The 20724-nt window shown below is 38.2% G+C and overlaps 1 protein-coding gene across 1 annotated transcript; it reads left to right on the plus strand.

Moving 5' to 3' along the window:
• Nucleotides 1–19489: 19489 nt before the first annotated feature.
• LOC108459017 (uncharacterized) lies at nt 19490–20485 on the plus strand. The gene is made up of 2 exons (XM_017758390.1): nt 19490–19561; nt 19700–20485. The coding sequence occupies exons 1-2, from the start codon at nt 19490–19492 to the stop codon at nt 20483–20485; spliced, it is 858 nt and encodes a 285-aa protein (XP_017613879.1).
• Nucleotides 20486–20724: the final 239 nt, after the last annotated feature.

Raw genomic sequence — 20724 nt, forward strand, 5'->3', positions numbered from 1 at the left:
CTCCCTAATTGGCACATGGCCTAGCACACGGGCGTGTGACTTGGCCATGTTGCATAAGTCAGTATACCCTATAGTTTTAACACGGCCTAGCATACAAGCTTGTGTGGCCACTTCGAAGGGCACACGGGCTAGACACACGGGCGTGTGGTTGGCCGTGTGACCCAACTCAGTATGTATGCCCTATTTCCACACGGCCTGAGACACGGGCGTGTCTGGAGCTGTGTAAGACACATGGCCTATTCACACGAGTGTATGACCCCTGTATGGTTTAAAGTTTTCTAAGTTTCCAAAATTTTCATATGTTATCAGTTTAGCCCCGAACCACTTCTAAAGCATGTTTAAGGCCTCTTAGGCCCTTTTAAGGGACAATGTGATTGTGTTGAATAATTTATGAGAATGTATGTATGCTATATGTTGTGAATTGATCGGTAATACCTCATAACCCTACTCTGGAGAAAGATATAGGTTAGGAATGTTACAGATTGGCAACAAATCTAATTCTTTCAGTAATCTCATACGATCGAAAAAATCGTGGACTTAACTTTCCTTTACGACTGAATCGAGGAACTTTCTTCCAGGGAGATACTTTCAAGAATACTCTGCCGCTGACTTGGAACTTTATGTCTTTATGTTTAAGGTCCGTATATGATTTCTAACAATCTGAATCTACTTTCAAACTATCTCAGATCACTTTTACTTTTTCTTTAGTCTCTTGAATCAAATCAACCTTGTGTATCTTTTTCTCACTAAGCTCAGTCCAGTACAATGTGTTCGGCACTTACGACCATACGGAGCCTCATAGGGTGCCATCTTTATACTTGATTGAAAACTATTGTTGTATGACGGTATATATTTCTCCCAATTGCCTTCAAACTCTAATACACAATAACGAAGCATATCTTCGAGAATCTGAATTAGTCGTTGAAAATGACCATTGGTCTGAGGATAAAATGCAGTGTTGAAATGCAACTGAGTACCAAGAGCTTCTTGTAACTTTTTTCCAAAATCGCGATGTAAACTGTGAATCTTTATTTAAGATGATGGAGACTGGCACTTCGTAGAGTCTGACAATCTCTAAAACATATAACTCAGCTAACCTGTCAAGAGAGAAATCTGTACGTACCAGAATAAAATGTGCAGACTTCGTCAAATGATCAACGATAACCCAAATGACATCTTTCTTTCTTTGTGATAGGGGTAAACCTGTTACAAAATCCATAATAACAATCTAGGAGGTACCTGATGTTCAGCTTTAATTTGCTGACATACTAGGCATTTAGACACCAAGTCAGAAATCTCGTGTTTCATTCCCAGTCACTAGTACATTTGTTTTAAATCACTGTACATCTTATTACTTCCTGAATGGACAGACAAGCTACCACTACGATCTTCGTGCAAAATTTTCTGAATAAGCTCTCGATTCTTCGGTACACAAACTCTACCTCTAAACAATAAACAATCATCGGGTCCATTCTAAAATTCTGAATCAGAAGTCGACTCATACTATGGCCGTTTAGATATCAAATCATCATCACATTTCTTAGCTTTACAGATCTATTATAAAACATCAGTCTAGCTTTCAACTCAGCTAAGATCAAATCATCATCAGATAATGTCAGTCGCATATTCATCACTCGCAGAACAAATAAAGACTTTCTAATTAGAGCGTCAACAACTACATTCTCTTTTCTCAGATGATAATCAATGATCAACTCATAATCTTTTCACAGTTCGAGCCATCTATGCTACCTCAGCCTCAAATCTTTCTGTGACATTAGATACTTCAAAATCTTGTGATTGGTAAATATTTGACATTTTTTGCTGAACAAATAATGTCACCAAATTTTCAATGCAAACACAATAACTGCCAACTCTAGGTTATGTGTCGGGTAATTCTTTTCATGCGGCTTTAATTGTCTAGAAGCATAAGCTATTACTTTGCCTTCTTGTATCAAAACACGGCCTAAACCATTTAAAGAAACATCATTGAAAATCACAAATTTTTTACCCGATTCAGGCTGAACCAAAATTGCTGGCATTTCTCAGACCATTCAGATTTTACATCTTCCTATAAAAGTCATGTCATCAGTGTAGCTATCATTGAGAACCGTTTAACAAAACTTTGGTAATAACCAACCAATCCCAAAAAAATTCTAACTTCAGATACATTTCTCAATGGTTTCCAATCAACAATTGCTAAAATTTTACTCGGGTCAACTCTGATGCCTTCAGTCGATACTATATGTCCCAAAAAAACTGACTTCTCGGAGCCAAAACTCACATTTTCTAAATTTATCAAACAATTGTTTATCTCACAGAGTTTGCAATACAATCCTAAAGTGTTCAGCATGCTCAGACTTGTCTCGAGAATAGATCAGAAAATCATCAATAAATACCACAACAAATCTGCCTAAATGCGGTCTGAAGATTTTGTTAGGTCTGAAGATTTTGTTCATCAAACCCATAAATACTGCAGGTGCATTAGTTAAACCAAATGGCATCACAAGAAATTCATAGTGTCTGTACCTAGTTTTAAATGTAGTTTTTGGCACATTTGAATCTTTCATTCGTAGCTGATAATAACTAGAATGAAGATGAATCTTCGAGAATACTGTGGCACCTTTCAACTGATCAAATAGATCGGCAATACGAGGTAGTGGATATTTATTCTTGATTGTAACCTAGTTGAGCTGACGGTAGTCTATACACAATCTCATTGATCTGTCTTTTTTCTCAATGAACAGAAACGGTACGCCCTAATGTGAAAAATTGGGTCGAGCAAAACCCCTATTTTTCAACTCTTGTAGTTGTGCTTTCAACTCTCTCAACTTAGTAGGAGCCATTCTGTAAGGTGCTATTGATATCAGTGATGTCCCCGGTACCAATTCAATAGCAAACTCAACCTCTTTGATCGACAGTAATCCAGGTAACTCCTCCGAAAATACATCAGGATACTCACAAACCACTATTACTGTTTCAAGCTTCAATTTTCAGACATTTTAGAGTCTAGAACATGAGCAAGATACGCATCGCAACCTTTTCTCACATATTTTTGCGCTGACATAGCTGATATAACCACAGGTAACCCATATGGACTATCTAATTCGATACGAAGCTTTTCACCATTTTGATATTTCAATATAATAAGCTTACATCTACAATTCACAACAGTGTCGGGTAGAGTTAACCAATCCATGCCCAAAATCATATCAAATTCATCAAATGGTAACAACATTAAATTAGCCGAAAAATTGTAACCCCGAGTCATCAAAGGATAATTCTTGTAGACTTTATCAACTAGCACATACCAACCTAGAAGGTTCGATATTTTAACCACGAGTTTAGTGGACTCAACAGGTAAATTCTCACTAAACACTAAATTCGTGCACACATATGAATAAGTGAATCCCGGATCAATCAAAGCAGTAATATCAATATAAAAAATAGAGAAAGTACTGTAATAACATCTGGCACAGATGCATCCTTTTGTGTACGAATAGCATAAGCCCTATTTGGTGCTCGTGCCTCAGATCTCACAGCAAAATCTTTCTTTACACCATGGCTACCACTCACATTTTTAGGATTACGAGGTGGTCTACCTCTCGCAGTAGTATTGCTCAGCCTCGTGGTTGAGCTTTGTTTTTCTCAGATTTCTCTAGGCAATCTCTAAGATAGTGGTCTAAGGAACCACACCGGAAACACACTCTATTCTTTAATCAACACTCTCTATAATATGGTTTCTGTGACAGCCCTAAAGTGACCCTAGTCGGAAAGCGGTTTTGGGACCGTTAAACAGAGTCACCAAATTATTTGAATACGATATTTATTGTCTAAAATATGTGAATATGAATGTGTGAAAGTTTTAAGCTCCGATTTAGTCGATTGCATGTGAATTTAGTTAATAGGACTTATGTGAGAATTTTAGAAATGTGCTAGGCAAATGTAAGTGGCCTATTAATGCATGTTATAAGAATGAAGGGTTTGCATGTCAAATAACCATTTATTTTGAGTAGTGGCTGGCCAAGTATGGGTCTTAGATGATAATATGAATTTCCTATTAGCATTATGGGTTTAGAAAATAAAATAGTGAATTAAGAATGATAAAAAAATGAGGTGAGTGGGAGGAGAAACCCAAGTTGTCCCCCCTTACTCCCTATTACCGTGACTAGACAAAGAGAAAGAAAAAAAAAATGTTCATCCTTGGCCGAAAATTCTAAGGAGGAAGGAAGAAGAAAGGTTGAAGAGGTTCGGCCATGCATGTAACTAGGCTAAGGTATGTTTGATGATGTTCCATGAGATGCATGCATGTTTTAGTTGTTAGCTTGAGTTCTACCTAGCCTATGGTCTAAATCTTGCTATGTGATGGAGATGACACTCGACCATGGATGCATCATTCTTGCTTGGTGTTGATGTTGTGTTGGTGAGATATCAAGTTATTTTTGTGACCCAAGTTGAGATTTGGATTTTGGAATGAGTAAGGTTTTCGGCTATGGTAATTATAAGGGTGATGGATGTTGTTTCATGCTAAATCTAGATGAACAATGTTAGTGCTTATATCTCGATATTTATGAGTTTCTTTCTTGGTTTTACCTCAAACCCATGAAGTATTTTTAATTGGTGTTGTTAGAGGTTTCGGTCATGGGATTATAAGCTTGTTAGTTTTTATGGTGAAATTTATGCCTTGTAAGGGTAAATGGTGTCTTGATGCATTCGGCCATGGTAGAAAGTAGATGTGAAATGGTAGTAAGGTGAAGTGCAAAATGTTAGTATTTGATTACTAGTGTATATATGCGTGTTAGCCGAGTTTTGAATTTGAAACACAATGATATATAATCAATACAAGTAACCATACTTGTAGGAAGAATTAAGCATATAATCAGCCTCAACATAGACATGCATATTCGGCCATAGAAAGAAGATTGGTGTTGCATGTATTCGGTTAGAGGCAAGCATATTGATGCTTTTATTTTGGCTTAGACAATCGGCTAAAAGGGAGTGTGGGTTAATATGTTGAGTTGATTCATGATTTCATATGTATGTGACTTTAATGTCTAATGTATATATATGGGCTAAGTACTTTGAGTTCCTCTTTTCGATGCTCAAATGATTAAATCAATTTATTTGTTAAATTAAGCTCAAGAGCAAAGGGGAACTAAATCCGATAAAGGGAAGGAAAAAGTGGTCGAATAGCCATCGGAATCGTTCGACAACATCCGAGGTAAGTTTTCGAGTAACGAAACTTAGTTTACGATTTGATTAAGTGATGACGTATGAGCATAACAAATTTAAGGTGATATGATGATTCTACTTGAATTATATGTTGAGTTAATTAGTCTATACGTATGACGGGTAGCTGTATGTGCATAGAGACCGTGTCATAAAGCAAATTAAACCATGCTGTTTGTATGTGGCTAGTGAGCCGAAAATGGGATTGCTTAATACGTGACTTGTGTTTGAACTCTAATTATGAAAATGAAATATAGATGTGCCATGATTTATTGATATGTGCATGAATATTTGGATGATAACTGGGCTAAGTCCCGAAGGCAATTGTGCGAGTTACTATATCCGGGCTAAGTCCCGAAGGCAATTGTGCGAGTTACTATATCCGGGCTAAGTCCCGAAGGCATTGGTGCGAGTTACTATATCCGGGCTATGTCCCGAAGGCATTTGAGCAAGTAGCTATATCCGGTTAAATCCCAAAGGTACTTGGCTTGGGAATAAGCGATCTTGCTGTAATAATTTCAATTAATACGCTCGTAAAATCCCAGCGATGAGATATGTTTCGTATATGCATTGATTTGGTTGATTCCTTACAAATAGTATTCGCTCAATCGATAAATGAGCTACCGGCCTTTGGCTAAGTTGATCTTTTGTGTATGAATATAAGGGTTGGTAATGTGAAGTAAGTATGATGTTGAGAATTTGAGCATATGAAATTATCCGTTTAGCCATATGAATGCTATACTTTAGTTGTGTCTAATTTCATGGCTCAAAACTTACTAAGCATTAAATGCTTAGTCCGTTTCTTTGACTCTCTGTTTTATAGATTTTGGTTCGTCAGCTATCGGACTCGGGATTGTCGAAGTCGAAGTCGTCCACACTATCAAAGCCCCTTTTTGGTACACTTTTGGTTGAACTCTGAAATGGCATGTGTAACACCCCAAACCCGAGACCATCGCCGGTGTCGGACCCGAGGGGTTAACAAGCCAAGTTCACATGTTTTGCCCACCAATTTGACATTTCCAGTCAGGCTGGAAAACTGCGTCACTGTCGCCTTAAAAATCATATCTCGAGTTTCAAAACTCGGAAACTGGTTTCGTAAATTTTCCCTGAATTTAGACTCATATATCCATCCATGGATTTATTTCTAGGATTTTTGGTCGGGCCAATTGGTACATTTTATTAGTTAAAGTTACCCATGTTACAGGGATCGACTGCTCTGACCTTCGCGCGGTATAACTTGAATATCTCTCTGTACAGGGCTTTAATGCTGGTGTCGTTTGTTTCTAATGAAACTAGACTCAAAATGGAATCTGTACATATAAGTTATATTTCCTAATTCTTTTTGGATAATTTATAGTGAATTTTTAAAGTTACGACAGGGAACCCAGAAACCATTCTGGCCCTGTCTCACAATAGCTTTAATATCTCTTAACCTGTAACTCCTATGACCATTTCGTTTCTTCCATATGAAAATAGACTCATCAAGGTTCATTTACATAGCTTATTCACTATTTAATTCCATTCCTATGAATTTTGGTGATTTTTCACATTCATGCCACTGCAGCTGGCAGCATCTGTTTTAAGATAGGACTTACCTATTTGGTAGTCTCCATGAATCAACTAGTCTTGCCATACATAGGTTCATATATGATCATTTTAACCATGCAAATGGCTGATCATATGACCAACATTCCCATTTCAAGCCATAGCCACATCATGACACCAAATATATACATACAACCCACAATTTGTCTAAGTTCATGCTTCCTTTTCGAGCCATTTTCGCATGGCCGTACATACTTACATTACAACATATTTAACAAACAAGAGGTAGTCCTATACATGCCATCTCAAGTTCAATCAAAAATTTATACCAAAATGGAGGCTTGATAGTGTGAATGACTTGACTTCAACGATCCCAAATCCAATTGCTTGACGAAATCTAAAAAAAGCGAGAGCCAAAGCAGCGGGTAAGCATTCTTATGCTTAGTAAGTCTCAAGGAATATAATCAACTCTAATTACAGCAATACATTCACATAGCCAAATGCATCATTTCATTAATACACATTCTTACTTCACACTTCATCATTATATGATTTCACAAAATATCAATCAATTCAATAACTGAAATTTATTAGTCGATTGAGCGAATGTTGCTCAAACATGTCGACTTTCCAATGCACATATAACGTACCTTATCCTTTGGGCTTTTCGAGTGTACTAGTTGAATTCATTACAGCAACCAACACTCACCTCCAGCCCAAGATTCTTGAATATAACCGGATATAATCACGTGCACAAATGCCTTGGTCTTAGCCCGGATAGAATGTCTCGCACGAATGCCTTGAGTCTTAGCCGGATGTAGCCACTAGCACAATTGCCTTGGTCTTAACCGGATATAATCTCCAGCATAATTGTCTTGAGATTTAGCCGGATATCATTCAATTTCCATGAACACATACATCAATTATCATTGGACATACATAATTCATTTTCGTTACTAAGGCTCAAACGCAATTATAGTCGCAAGCATATTCGCCTTCGGGACTTAGCCGGGTAGAATTCAAATACTCATGCATACATGATCAATAATCAATACACATCCATACTTTATTTCACACAATTCAAGTAGGGTCACTTCTTGAGGACTTACCTCGGATGTTGTCGAACGGCTTTTTCGGCTATTCGATCACTTTCTCCTTCCCTTGTCCGATTGTGGCCCTCTAAGCTCTTGAGCTAATTCAAACAAATTCAATTTATTAAAACCTCATTGTGCTAGCTTTTGGCGAATATGACAAGGAGTTTAAATGGTCATATGGCCACCCTTTAGCTTGAATACACAATGGTCATGCACATTTTATACTACATCAAGCAATTCAATACAATTTATTCGAGCATCAAGGAAATGCTAAGGCCTTCAATAGGCTACCCAAGGCCGAATATTCATGTACATGTTGAGGTCAATTTTGCACTTAATACCTCACAAAAACAGCATGCAATTTACTAATTAATGCTTTGCACATTGTGGCCCAAAACTTATAATATAGCATCAAGCACCTACATGTGTGCTAGGCGAATTGTGCTTGCAATTTCACAAGCATTCTTCCACATCTTCTTCTTTAAACCAATATATTCATCACTTAGTTCATAACCAAAACATAATGTGCAATCATATATATGCATATATGAGCATGGCGAATTTTCAAGGTGTCCATAGCCATCCAAAACACAAATTTTAACTAACATGCAAGAAGCATGAATCATGCTCAAGAATGCATCATGGCGAATATGACAATCATGCTCCTTTTCAACTTCAATCATGATAAAACAAAGAGAAAACTCAAAATCTTACTCATGAGTAGAAAATCCATCATTGCATGCATCATCATCAAGCTTCACACTTAGCATGCAATGGCTTTATCACCATAACAACTTTGGCCAAATACCATTTCCATGGCATAACAAAGATTTGAGCCATGGCTAACATGCACATCAAGTTAGCAACCAAGACATGCATGAAACTCCTAACACAACCTCATACATACCTTAATCTTGATGCAAACTTAGCCAAATCTCCTTCTAGATCTCTTCCAAACCAAGCATGAAGCAAAAATCCTCCCCCTTTTTCCTTAGTATTTTCGCCAAGAAGTGAAAATGGATGAGCAAAATTTTCTTTTCTTTCCTTAGGACATTCGCCAAGAGCTATGGTGAAAGATGAACATTTTTTTTCCTTTTTTTCCATACTCTTATTTTATTATTTCTAACATGCACCACTAGCAAAACATGTTTAAGACATGTTTTCTTTTGCCCATATTCATCACCATGGCCGGCCACTATAGTCAAATTTGGGGAATTTGACATGCAAGGACAACATTTCCTAGTGTGCATCAATAGGCCACTTCCACATTTGCCTATCTCAATTCTAAATTTTCTCACACAAGTCCTTTCTAGTGAAATTCACCTTTATAACACTAAATCAATCATCAAAAATGTCATACATGAATACTCACATATTATAGGCATCAAATAAATTTTAAATTATTGTTATGCCTCGGTTTTGTGGTCCCGAAACCACATTCCGGCTAGGGTCTATTTTGGCTGTCACAACTCCCCCTCTTAAGGAATTTTTGTCCCGAAAATCTTACGGTAAATAGGTTTGGATATCGTTCTTTCATAGAGTTCTCGGTCTCCCAAGTAGCTTCTTCTATCCCGTGCTTGAGCCATAACACTTTCACTAGCGGAACCCGCTTGTTTCGCAACTCTTTCACTTCTCGTGATAGGATACGAATCGGTTCTTCCTCATAACTCATATTAGCTTGAATTTCAATTTCTGATGGACTAATCACGTGCGATGGATCGGATCTATAGCGTCGAAGCATCGAAACGTGAAAGACATCGTGAACCTTTTTGAGTTCAGGGGGCAAAATCAAGCGATATGCCACTGGACCGACTCGCTCTGATATCTCATATGGTCCAATGAACCTCGGGCTCAACTTGCCCTTACGGCCGAACCTGAGTATCTTTTTCCAAGGCGATACCTTGAGAAACACTTTATCACCCACCTGATACTCGATATCCTTACGCCTCGAGATCCGCGTCGACTTACGATGATCGGAGGCTATCTTCAGACTTTCACGGATTACTTTCACTTTCATTCAGCATCCCTAATCAAATCCACCCCAAAATCTTGCTTTCACCGAGCTCGGTCAAAACAATGGCGCACGGCATTTACGACCGTATAAGGCCTCGTAGGGTGCCATCTTAATACTTGATTGAAAGTTTGTTGTTGTAAGCGAATTCAATCAACGGCAAATACCGCTCCCATGAACCACTAAACTTGAGGACGCAACATCTTAACATATCCTCAAGTATCCGAATTATCCGCTTCGGATTGACCATCGGTTTGGGGGTGAAAGGCGGTCTTTGAAATGCAACTTGGTACCCAAAGCTTCTTGCAACTTTTTCCAAAATCGCGAGGTAAATCTCGGATCTCTATCGACACGATAGAAATAGGCACCCGTGTAATCTCACAATCGAGAAACGTACAATTCCGCTAATTTGTCCATTGAAAAATCCGACGACGGGGACAAAGTGGGCCGACTTAGTCAATCGATCTACCACGACCCAAACCGCATCCTTCTTACTTGCGACAATGGCGGTCCGGATACAAAGTCCATTGTGACTCGATCCCATTTCCACTCGGGTATCGTGATTGGTGAAGTAATCTGAAGGCACTGATGTTCCGCTTTCACTTGTTGACATATTAAACATCTCAAACAAAGTCGGAGATGTCTCGCTTCATACCATGCCACCAAAATCGACGTTTCAAATCATTGTACATCTTCGTACTCCCGGGTGGATTGCCATTCGGCTACAATGGGCTTCATTGAATTATCGAAATGAGTTCAATTCTTTGGGACACACTGACGACTTTTGAACCTCAAACAATCGTCATCGTCGATTTGAAACTCCGAGTCCTTGTTGAACACACGCAGCCCGTTTTGCAACCAACTCGTCATCGACTTTTCGAGCTTCTCGAATTTGGTGTGTCAATAATGGTTTGGCTTTCAATTCAGCCACTAACACACCGTCGGATCGGATAGAGAAGTGCACATTCATCGCTCGTAAAGTGAATAACGATTTACGACTCAAGGCATCCGCAACCACATTCGCCTTTCCCGGGTGATAGTCAATGATCACTCATAATCCTTTAACAACTCGAGCCAACGTCTTTGTCGCAGATTTAAGTCTCTTTGGGTCATCAAATACTTGAGACTTTTGTGATCCGAGTATACATGGCACCTTTCACCAAATAAGTAATGTCGCCAAATCTTTAAAGGCGAATACGATGGCTGCCAATTCGAGATCATGAGTCGGATAATTTTTCTCATGTGGCTTTAATTGCCTCGACGATAGGCCACAACTCGACCTTCTTGCATTAATACGCAACCTAACCCAAGTAGAGAGGCGTCGCTATAGATAACAAACTCCTTGCGGACTCGGGTTGCACTAGAATTGGGGCTTCAGTCAAATAAGTTTTCAGTTGATCGAAACTTTTTGGCATTTCTCCGTCCATTCGAACTTAACATCCTTTTGGAGTAACCGTCATCGGCGTGGCTATCGTTGAGAAGCCTTTACAAATCGTCGGTAATAACAAGCAAGCCCCAAAAAGCTTGAACCTCGTAATATTTCTCGGAGGCTTCCAATTTAGTATGGCTGAAATTTTATTGAATCGACTCGAATACCCGATCTGATACCACATGACCCAAGAAGCTAACCTCTCTTAACCGAACTCACACTTGTGAACTTAGCATATAATTGCTTGTCCGTAAAATTTGCAGCACTAACCGCAGTGTTCAAAGATGTTCGGTCTCATTTCTTGAATAGACCAAGATGTCATCAATGAACACGACTACGAATCGATCCAAATATGGTCTAAAGATTCGATTCATTAAATCCATAAATACCGCAGGGGCATTAGTGAGCCCAAACGGCATCACTAGGAACTCATAGTGACCATATCTCGTTCTGAAGGCGTCTTGGGCACGTCTGAATCTCGGATTCGCAATTGATAGTAGCCCGATCTCAAATCTATTTTCGAGAACACCGAGGCTCCCTTCAGTTGATCGAACAAGTCATCAATACGTGGCAACGGATATTTGTTCTTTATCGTCGCTTTGTTGTCGACGATAGTCGATGCACAATCGCATGGTTCCATCCTTCTTCTTCACGAACAACACGGCGCACCCAAGGCGAAAAACTCGGCGAGCAAAACCTCTATCCACCAATTCTTGCAACCGAGCTTTCAACTCCTTTAATTCCGTTGGTGCCATACGATACGGAGCTATCGAAATTGGAGTGGTACGGTACCAATTCGATGCCAAATTCTATTTCCGAACAGTGGTAAACCCGGTAATTCCTCGGGAAAACATCCGGTATTCACAAACCACGCACGATTTGGGTTTCTTCTCGATTCCTTGTCATCGAGCACGACGCAAGGTACGCTTCGCACCCTTTTCTTACATATTTCGGGCCAACATCGGCGATATTACGGTGGCAACCCCTTTAAGTCCGTGGACTCAACCCGAACTATTTCATTATTCGCACCTCAAATCGATAGTCTTGCTCTTGCAATTTACAACCGCATCGTGCATGGTCAACCAATCCAAACCAAGAATAACATCGAACTCATCGAACGGCAAAAGCATTAGGTCCGCGGAAAACAAGAACCTCGGAACACTAGGGGACTTTTCTTGCACACTTTGTTAACAAGCACGTAATGACCCAAGGGTTTGACACCGAATTACAAACTCGTGAGACTCAATAGGCAAAGTCTTCTTGGATGCTAAGGTTTCACATATATATGAATGAGTAGAACCAGGGTCAATCAAAGCAATCACATTTGTATTGAAAAGAGTGAAAGTACGGTAATAACATCCGAGAGGCAGCATCCTCGCGGCGCGTATGGCATAAGTCCTAGCAGAGCACGAGCCTCAGATCTGATGGTAGCATCTCTAGATCCTCTCTGACCGCCACTGACATTGCCCATATTTCAAGGTGGCCATAGCCATCCAAAACACAAATTTTAACTAACATGCAAGAAGCATGAATCATGCTCAAGAATGCATCATGGCCGAATATGACAATCATGCTCCTTTTCAACTTCAATCATGATAAAACAAAGAGAAAACTCAAAATCTTACTCATGAGTAGAAAATCCATCATTGCATGCATCATCATCAAGCTTCACACTTAGCATGCAATGGCTTTATCACCATAACAACTTTGGCCAAATACCATTTCCATGGCATAACAAAGATTTGAGCCATGGCTAACATGCACATCAAGTTAGCAACCAAGACATGCATGAAACTCCTAACACAACCTCATACATACCTTAATCTTGATGCAAACTTAGCCAAATCTCCTTCTAGATCTCTTCCAAACCAAGCATGAAGCAAAAATCCTCCCCTTTTTCCTTAGTATTTTCGCCAAGAAGTGAAAATGGATGAGCAAAATTTTCTTTTCTTTCCTTAGGACATTCGCCAAGAGCTATGGTGAAAGATGAACATTTTTTTTCCTTTTTTTTCCATACTCTTATTTTATTATTTCTAACATGCACCACTAGCAAAACATGTTTAAGACATGTTTTCTTTTGCCCATATTCATCACCATGGCGGCCACTATAGTCAAATTTGGGGAATTTGACATGCAAGGACAACATTTCCTAGTGTGCATCAATAGGCCACTTCCACATTTGCCTATCTCAATTCTAAATTTTCTCACACAAGTCCTTTCTAGTGAAATTCACCTTTATAACACTAAATCAATCATCAAAAAATGTCATACATGAATACTCACATATTATAGGCATCGAAATAAATTTTAAATTATTGTTATGCCTCGGTTTTGTGGTCCCGAAACCACATTCCGGCTAGGGTCTATTTTGGGCTGTCACAGCATGTATAGGACTACCCTTTTTGTTGTGGGTCATACCCTTTGGTTTTGTATAAATTTGGATAGCCATGCGAAAATGGCTTATATATATTTTTGAGCATAATGTTATAATCATTTTGTATGTATATGGTTATTGAGAGGTGTGGATATGCTTGGCAATGATTGGCCATTGGAATGGTTAATCACGATCATACTTTGTGCTATATATGCTAAAGGGTTAGTTGAATCATGGAAACTATGTAATAGGTAAAGTCTACCTTAAAGGCAGATGCTGACAGCAGCAGTGGTGTGAATTGGAAAAATCACTAAAAATGGTAGGAATGGAATTAAATAGTGAATAAATTATGTAATCGAACCTTGATGAATCTACTTTCATATGGAAGAAACGAAACTGTAATATGAGTTGTAATTTAAGAGATATTTCAGATTTCGTGGGACAGGTCCAGAGCAATTTCTGGATCCCCTGATCTGACTTTGGAAATTCATTATAAATTAACCAGATATAATTAGTAGTCATGCCATATATGTATAGATTCCTTTTTTGAGTCTAGTTTCATCAGAAACAAACGGAATAAGTATTGAAGCCCTGTACAAGGAGTTATCTAAGTTGCAATGCAGGAAGGTCAGTGTAGTCGAACCCTGTAACAGGGGAGACTTTAACTAATAAACTGTACTAATTGGCCCAACCAAAAATTCTAGAAAAAAATTTGTAGATGTATATATGAGTCTAGTTTCAGGAAAAAATTACGAAATTGATTTTCGAGTTTTGGAACTCAAAATATGATTTTTAAGGTGACAGTGACGCAGTTAGCCAGCTGTCTGGAAATTTTTAAAATGGACTGTGAACATATATGAATTATGTCATTAGCACCTCGTGGTCGATTCAAAGCGGTCTCGGAGTGCACGGGTGTTGATTCTTCTGATGCTTACACTTAAGCCAAACATCTCTGACACTTCCCATACTTGCTACAGATGTAGCTTGCGGTTTTGGACTAGAGCGTCAGGTATCTTTGTCTCTACTAGAATTACCCATAAAAGCTGTAGAACTGTTGTGATATTCTTTTGATTTCTTTGATACTAACTGATATGACTTCCCAGTCGATCTCTTTCTCGAGTCTCTAGCTTCAAAATCAGTATGTCTGTTCTCTTTATTCAGCTCATCGGCTTTATGTGCTCGATCAACCAATACAACGAATTTTTTTAGGTCACGAATTCCAACAAGAAGTTTAATGTCCTTGTTTAACCCTTCTTCGAATCTTTTACACATAGCAGTCTCGGTCGGAGTACACTCTTGGGCATTTTTGTTCACTCTAAAGAATTCCCGCTCATCCTCTGACACAGTCATACGACCCTGTTTGAGCTCGAGAAATTCTTTACATTTTTGATCCAGAAACCTCTGACTAATATATTTCTTTCAGAAACCGATTTGGAAGAATTCCTAGATAATTCACTCTTTCGACACAACAAAAATTAACGTGTTCCACCACTGGTAAGTCGAATCTTTCAATAATGATACTGCACATTTAACAAACTCGGCCAGTGAATAGGATAGCTCATCAAAAACCTTAATTGTATTCTCTAACTAGAATTCTGCTCTCTCAGGATCATCTTCAGTAGTAGCTCAGAATTCTTTAGCCTCATACTTACGTATCTTATCAATAGGTGGCTTACTAACTTGAATTGGTTCCATACATTGAGGAATAATGGGAACTGATTGGGGAGTAAGAGGAGGTGGAGGTTGTTGAGTAGCCGGGTTCATCCCTAAGAACCTAGTAAACTGTTTGTTTATCATTACGAAGAAGGCTTCCTTAGCCTTTTCTCCTCAGACCTCAGATATGGGCCTTGTACCGCTTGATGCTACTCCGTGAATGGAGGCTTGAGCATTGCTTTCTACTTCATTAGAGTTAGCTCAGTTGGATGACATTGCTATATGAAAACATGTTTTAAAATGGTTAGGATATATCACACTATCACAGGTTATATAATGGTATGTATAGCTAGACTCATACAAATTACGTTCAGTTTGAGAATCAACTAAACCATAGCTCTGATACCAATAAATGTAACACTCCTAACCCGTATCTGTCGCCAGAACAGGGTTATAAAGCATTATTGGAGTTTACAATTCAAGCTGATATAAATTTCAAACATTTCATATCATAGCAATAAACATATTAAAACTAAGTAAAAACATACATTATTGTCCCCTAAACGAGCCTTCAAGGCCCTAAATATGTGCTAGAAACAAGTCGAGACTAAACCAGAAACTCAAAAAAAATTTTAAAAAATAGTAAAAATTTTCAAAATTATAGGGGTCACACGGCCGTATGGCCAGGCCGTTTGACTAACACATCTAGCAGACATGCCTGTGTCTCAACCCATGTGGGCATTCCAAATGGGGACACATGGTCATATCCTTTCTCGTGTCTATGCCCATGTAACTATCTGACTTGGTCACACAGCCAAGCCACATGCTTGTGTGCTAGGCCGTATACCCTTTGAAATAACCTCACACGATCGTGTACCAGGCCGTGTGCTAGGCCGTGTAACAACCTGACTTGCAACCCTTTGAAAGCTATAAGGGACACATGGTTGTATCACCTAGCCATGTGTCACACACGGTTGAGACACACGCCCATGTCTTTGCCCATATAGATGAAAATAGGTCATTTTACAAGCCATTTTTCTTCCCCAAATTGTCATGTACCTATAACCAACTTTGCATATATAACCAAGCCATGATAAGGCATCCAAATCAAGCATAAACCAGATATATACATATGGTAAAGTTTCATATAACCAATATGCTGACTTTGATAAAAATGAAATCTTACTCATTCATGCTTGTGTATTGCCAATTCAATATTCTGTCATATGAATGTAACTCATTCATTAGGATTTTAGGTGATTCAAATTGCTAGAATATTCATTTGACTTAGTAATGTTTTGCTGCCTTGCTGCTTCTATTTTAGTTGAGGATAAGTAAAAATTCAAGTTTAGGGGTGTGATTGTAGTAGAAAGAACATATGTTTTCTCCTTACTTATTGTTTAAAATTTCCCCATTTAGTTACCCTTGCATACATTTTAGCATGTTCAATTTAGTAAATTGCATTTTATAACTCAATGAATCCTAGCCTATTTTATCTTTAATTTTGCTATCTTTCTGCACTAATATGGCTACATAAGTTAATTCCAGATTGCATCTGGAATTGTCACCGCAGTTGACAGATATCCGCAATGTCGTTGCATGAGTTAATTCTAGATGGCATTCAAAATTGTCATTGCAGTTGACACCTGTCTGATAAGAGGCAACCATGAGTAAGCTGTCTAGTCCAGTGTGACTACCCTATATGAACATGGACAGAAGAATACTGTTGATGAAAACATAAAAGGATAACGTGAGAAGAATGAAGGGGAGGAGGAATTTTCAGCGAACCACAATTCTCTTACCCTATTTTTGAAGCTTGTGGCTATGGCAGCTTAAGCCTCCCTTGGGTGAGCCAATATGAAGACTGATGCAAATCCACTCCTGACGAGGGGATCTAAGTGCAAAACAAGGGGAAATGGATAGATTCAATCAAGTAGCCTAGGAATAGTATTCTTTATTCGATTCTTTCTCATTTCTTGAAAGCGCTGGTAATTACTCTATGTTTTCTACTGTATTGAAGTACAGTGAATGCTTTGTAATATGTTATCTTATTAAATCTTATTTTTTTTGTATGTTATCTTATTAAATCTTGGGGGTTTTAACGTTCTAAACACGGAAGTGTTATTGCAGTCACTAATACTGGAAGGTGCAGTGACAGTTTGAGCTAATAAGCTTTTCAGTGGAAGTTGAGTGAGGACTAAAGGAATTTAGTCCACTTGTTCTTAATAGTGCCCTATTGTCATAATCGAAAGGTGAGGTTAATGTACATGGTTAAGTTTTAGATTAAACCAAAGAGTGGCATTTGGTAAGATATACATTAATTTCATTGCGTCGACAATCACCTATCTTTTTTACCGTGTGAGTACATAGTATACTACTAAAGATTCATGTTGGGGATCCTAGTTTACCAATTGTATACTTTATCTGATCATTTTTGAGTTATTGCTGCGATAGCTATACTCACAATTTACCTTGTTTCTATCTAATTATTGCACCAACATTAATAGACAAAAGACAACCATCCTTGTGGGATCAATATTCGACAGACTCACATTTGTCTATTGTACTTGCATCGACAATGTATGCTTCCACATTATTACATGACGTTTACAGCTGATTAGGTTTTTGGCACTACTGTCAGGGATGGAATTTGTTTGATGTTTATTTTTTTCTTGTGTGTCGTTGTACTTTGTTCTCCTTATATAATTTTTAGTATTCACTAACTTGTTTTCTCTTTGTTGTTATTTTTCAATTTCATCTTAGGTGTTTTATGACCCGAAGCAATTTAGACTTTCTTGCCAACTTTGATCCAGAAATTCAAAGAACTATTCAAAGAAGACTTTGAGAATAAAGAAATATGGATTTACCAAGAGATAATACAACCATACCCCTGATAGAACAGCTGATACAACAACAAAACGTTCATAACGCATTGTTGTTACAAAATGCTCACATCTATAATAAAACCATACGAGATTGTGTAGTACCTAATCTGGATGATCTACAACCAGGAGTTGTTAGACCAACAATTCAAGCTGAAAACTTTGAACTCAAGCCAGTGATGTTTCAAATGTTGAACTCTAATGGCTAACATGTTGGACTGCCACATGAAGATGTGAGAGAACATCTTAAATCCTTTTTATTGATATGTGCTTCCTTTAGTCAACAAGGTATTCCTGATGATGCCTTAATGATGTAATTATTTCCCTATTCCTTACAAGGGAGAGCTCGTACTTGGTTTTTTGGGCTACCTGCTGGATCAATCACTTCTTGGAATACTCTCGCCACGCAGTTTCTGTTGTGATTTAACCCATCGACAATGAATGCTTGTGTTTGAAATGATATTACTGTTTACCATCAGCTGGATGATGAAAATCTTCATACCACATGGGAACATTATAAGTCTTTGCTTCGACGTTGTCTTATGCATGACATTCAACCAGAAACATAAATTGAGATTTTTTTATAATGGTTTGAATTTACATAAAAGGAATCTTGTCGACGCATTAGCCAATGGACCACTGCTAGATTGTACTTACAATAATGCTGTGAGAATTCTTGAGAGAATTTCTCAAAATGATTACCAATATCCCATTTCTAGAGCTGCACAACCAAAGACTACTCTAGAAGTTACTAAATTGGATGCAATCTCTGTGTTAAGTGCCTAAGTCTCTTCACTCATAAATATGATTAAAAATATGCAAGGGACGAATGATGTTGCACCTATACAGGTTGCTCAACAATTGGATATTCCTATCTTTTACTGTGAAATTTGTTGTGACAACCATAGTCATGAAGATTGTTCGCAACATACAGAAAATACCTGTTATGTCAGTAATATTCGCAACAATTCTTATGGAAATTCTTTCAACAACTTTGCATGCAACTAACAATTTTGGGGAACTTAGAATGTTTGACAAAATACTGTGACATTCAGATATGGGAATGAATCTACTCAGGGTAATTATAATCCATGATAAGGGAATTATACTCAACAATAGTAGAACTACAGTCTGTATCCTTAGAGATATCAGCACTAAAGGTCAACACAATCACATCAAAATCAGATGTAACCACAAAATTCTTCGATGATGAATTAGAATATCCAAGGACAGTGACAACAGTAGAATACACACACTTTTACTTCTGACCCATTAATGGCTCTTGATGCATTAATGAGGGAGCAAGCTATTGTTCAAGGAAATTCATCTTCCATTCGAGCATTTGAGGCATAATTGGGACAACTTGCTTCAAATTTGAATACTCGACCGCAAGGATCCTTACCAAGGGACACCAAAAACCCCAACCTGAGGGGGAATGAGCACTGTGAAGCTATCATTCTTAGGAGTTGTAAACAAATTGGTAAGCCGATTATCGATTCCACTGTAGCATCCCCAGATATTGGTGACATAATCCCTGATAGAAAGGTTGATTCTAAAGAACTTGTTGATGTACCAGACAAAGAAGTACAATCAATTCTCGCTCATATGCCTTATATTCGACCCTTAAAATTGTGGACGCAACCAAAGGTATCGCTGCAATCGGTTGTCATTCCACCTGTACCTTTTCCACAAAGATTCAAGAAGAATGAAAATGATAAACAGTATCAGCAGTTTCTAAATACAATAAAACAACTGCAGATCAACATTACTTTAGTGGACGTTCTGGTACAAATTTCGAGTTATGAGAAATTTATTAAAGACCTCTCTCCCAAGAAGAAAAAAATCACTCATGTTGAAACTATTGCACTCACAGAAGGCTATAGTGTTGTCTTGACAAACAAGTTACCCCCTAAATTGAAAGATCCTGACAGTTTTACCAGTCCATGTTCGATTGGAAATCAATATTTAGGCCAAGCTTTATGTGATTTGGGAGCTAGCATCAACCTCATGCCACTATCTACTTTTAGAAAGTTGGGAATTGGTCATATGAAACCCACTGCAGTGACATTGCAACTGGCAGATCGATCTTTAGCTCAACCTGAAGGGAAAATCAAAGATGTTTTAGTTCGTGTGGATAATTTTTTTCTGACTGATTTTATCATACTTGACTGCAAAGTAGACAATGAGATTCCCATAATCTTGGTACGACCATTTTTAGCCACCGGTCGAAATCTCGTTGATGTTCATAAAGGAGAACTAACTGTGGACTGAATGATGAGCAAGTTACCTTCAGTGTTTTTGAGTCTATTCATCACAAGGACAAACCAGAGTGCCATACTATCAATCTCGATGATTTGATTGAGGAAGAATTCAACAACCAAAGCATAGTCCTTACTAAAGAAATTGTTGTGATATCTGAGGCTGGATCCATAGATAATTGTGATAGCACGGTTGACATTAGTACTGTTGAAGTCAAGCATAGATGACAAACTAAATCCTTAGTCCTAACC

The sequence above is a fragment of the Gossypium arboreum genome, chromosome 7 (assembly GCF_025698485.1).
Source record: "Gossypium arboreum isolate Shixiya-1 chromosome 7, ASM2569848v2, whole genome shotgun sequence".
In the NCBI taxonomy this organism is placed as follows: domain Eukaryota; kingdom Viridiplantae; phylum Streptophyta; class Magnoliopsida; order Malvales; family Malvaceae; genus Gossypium; species Gossypium arboreum.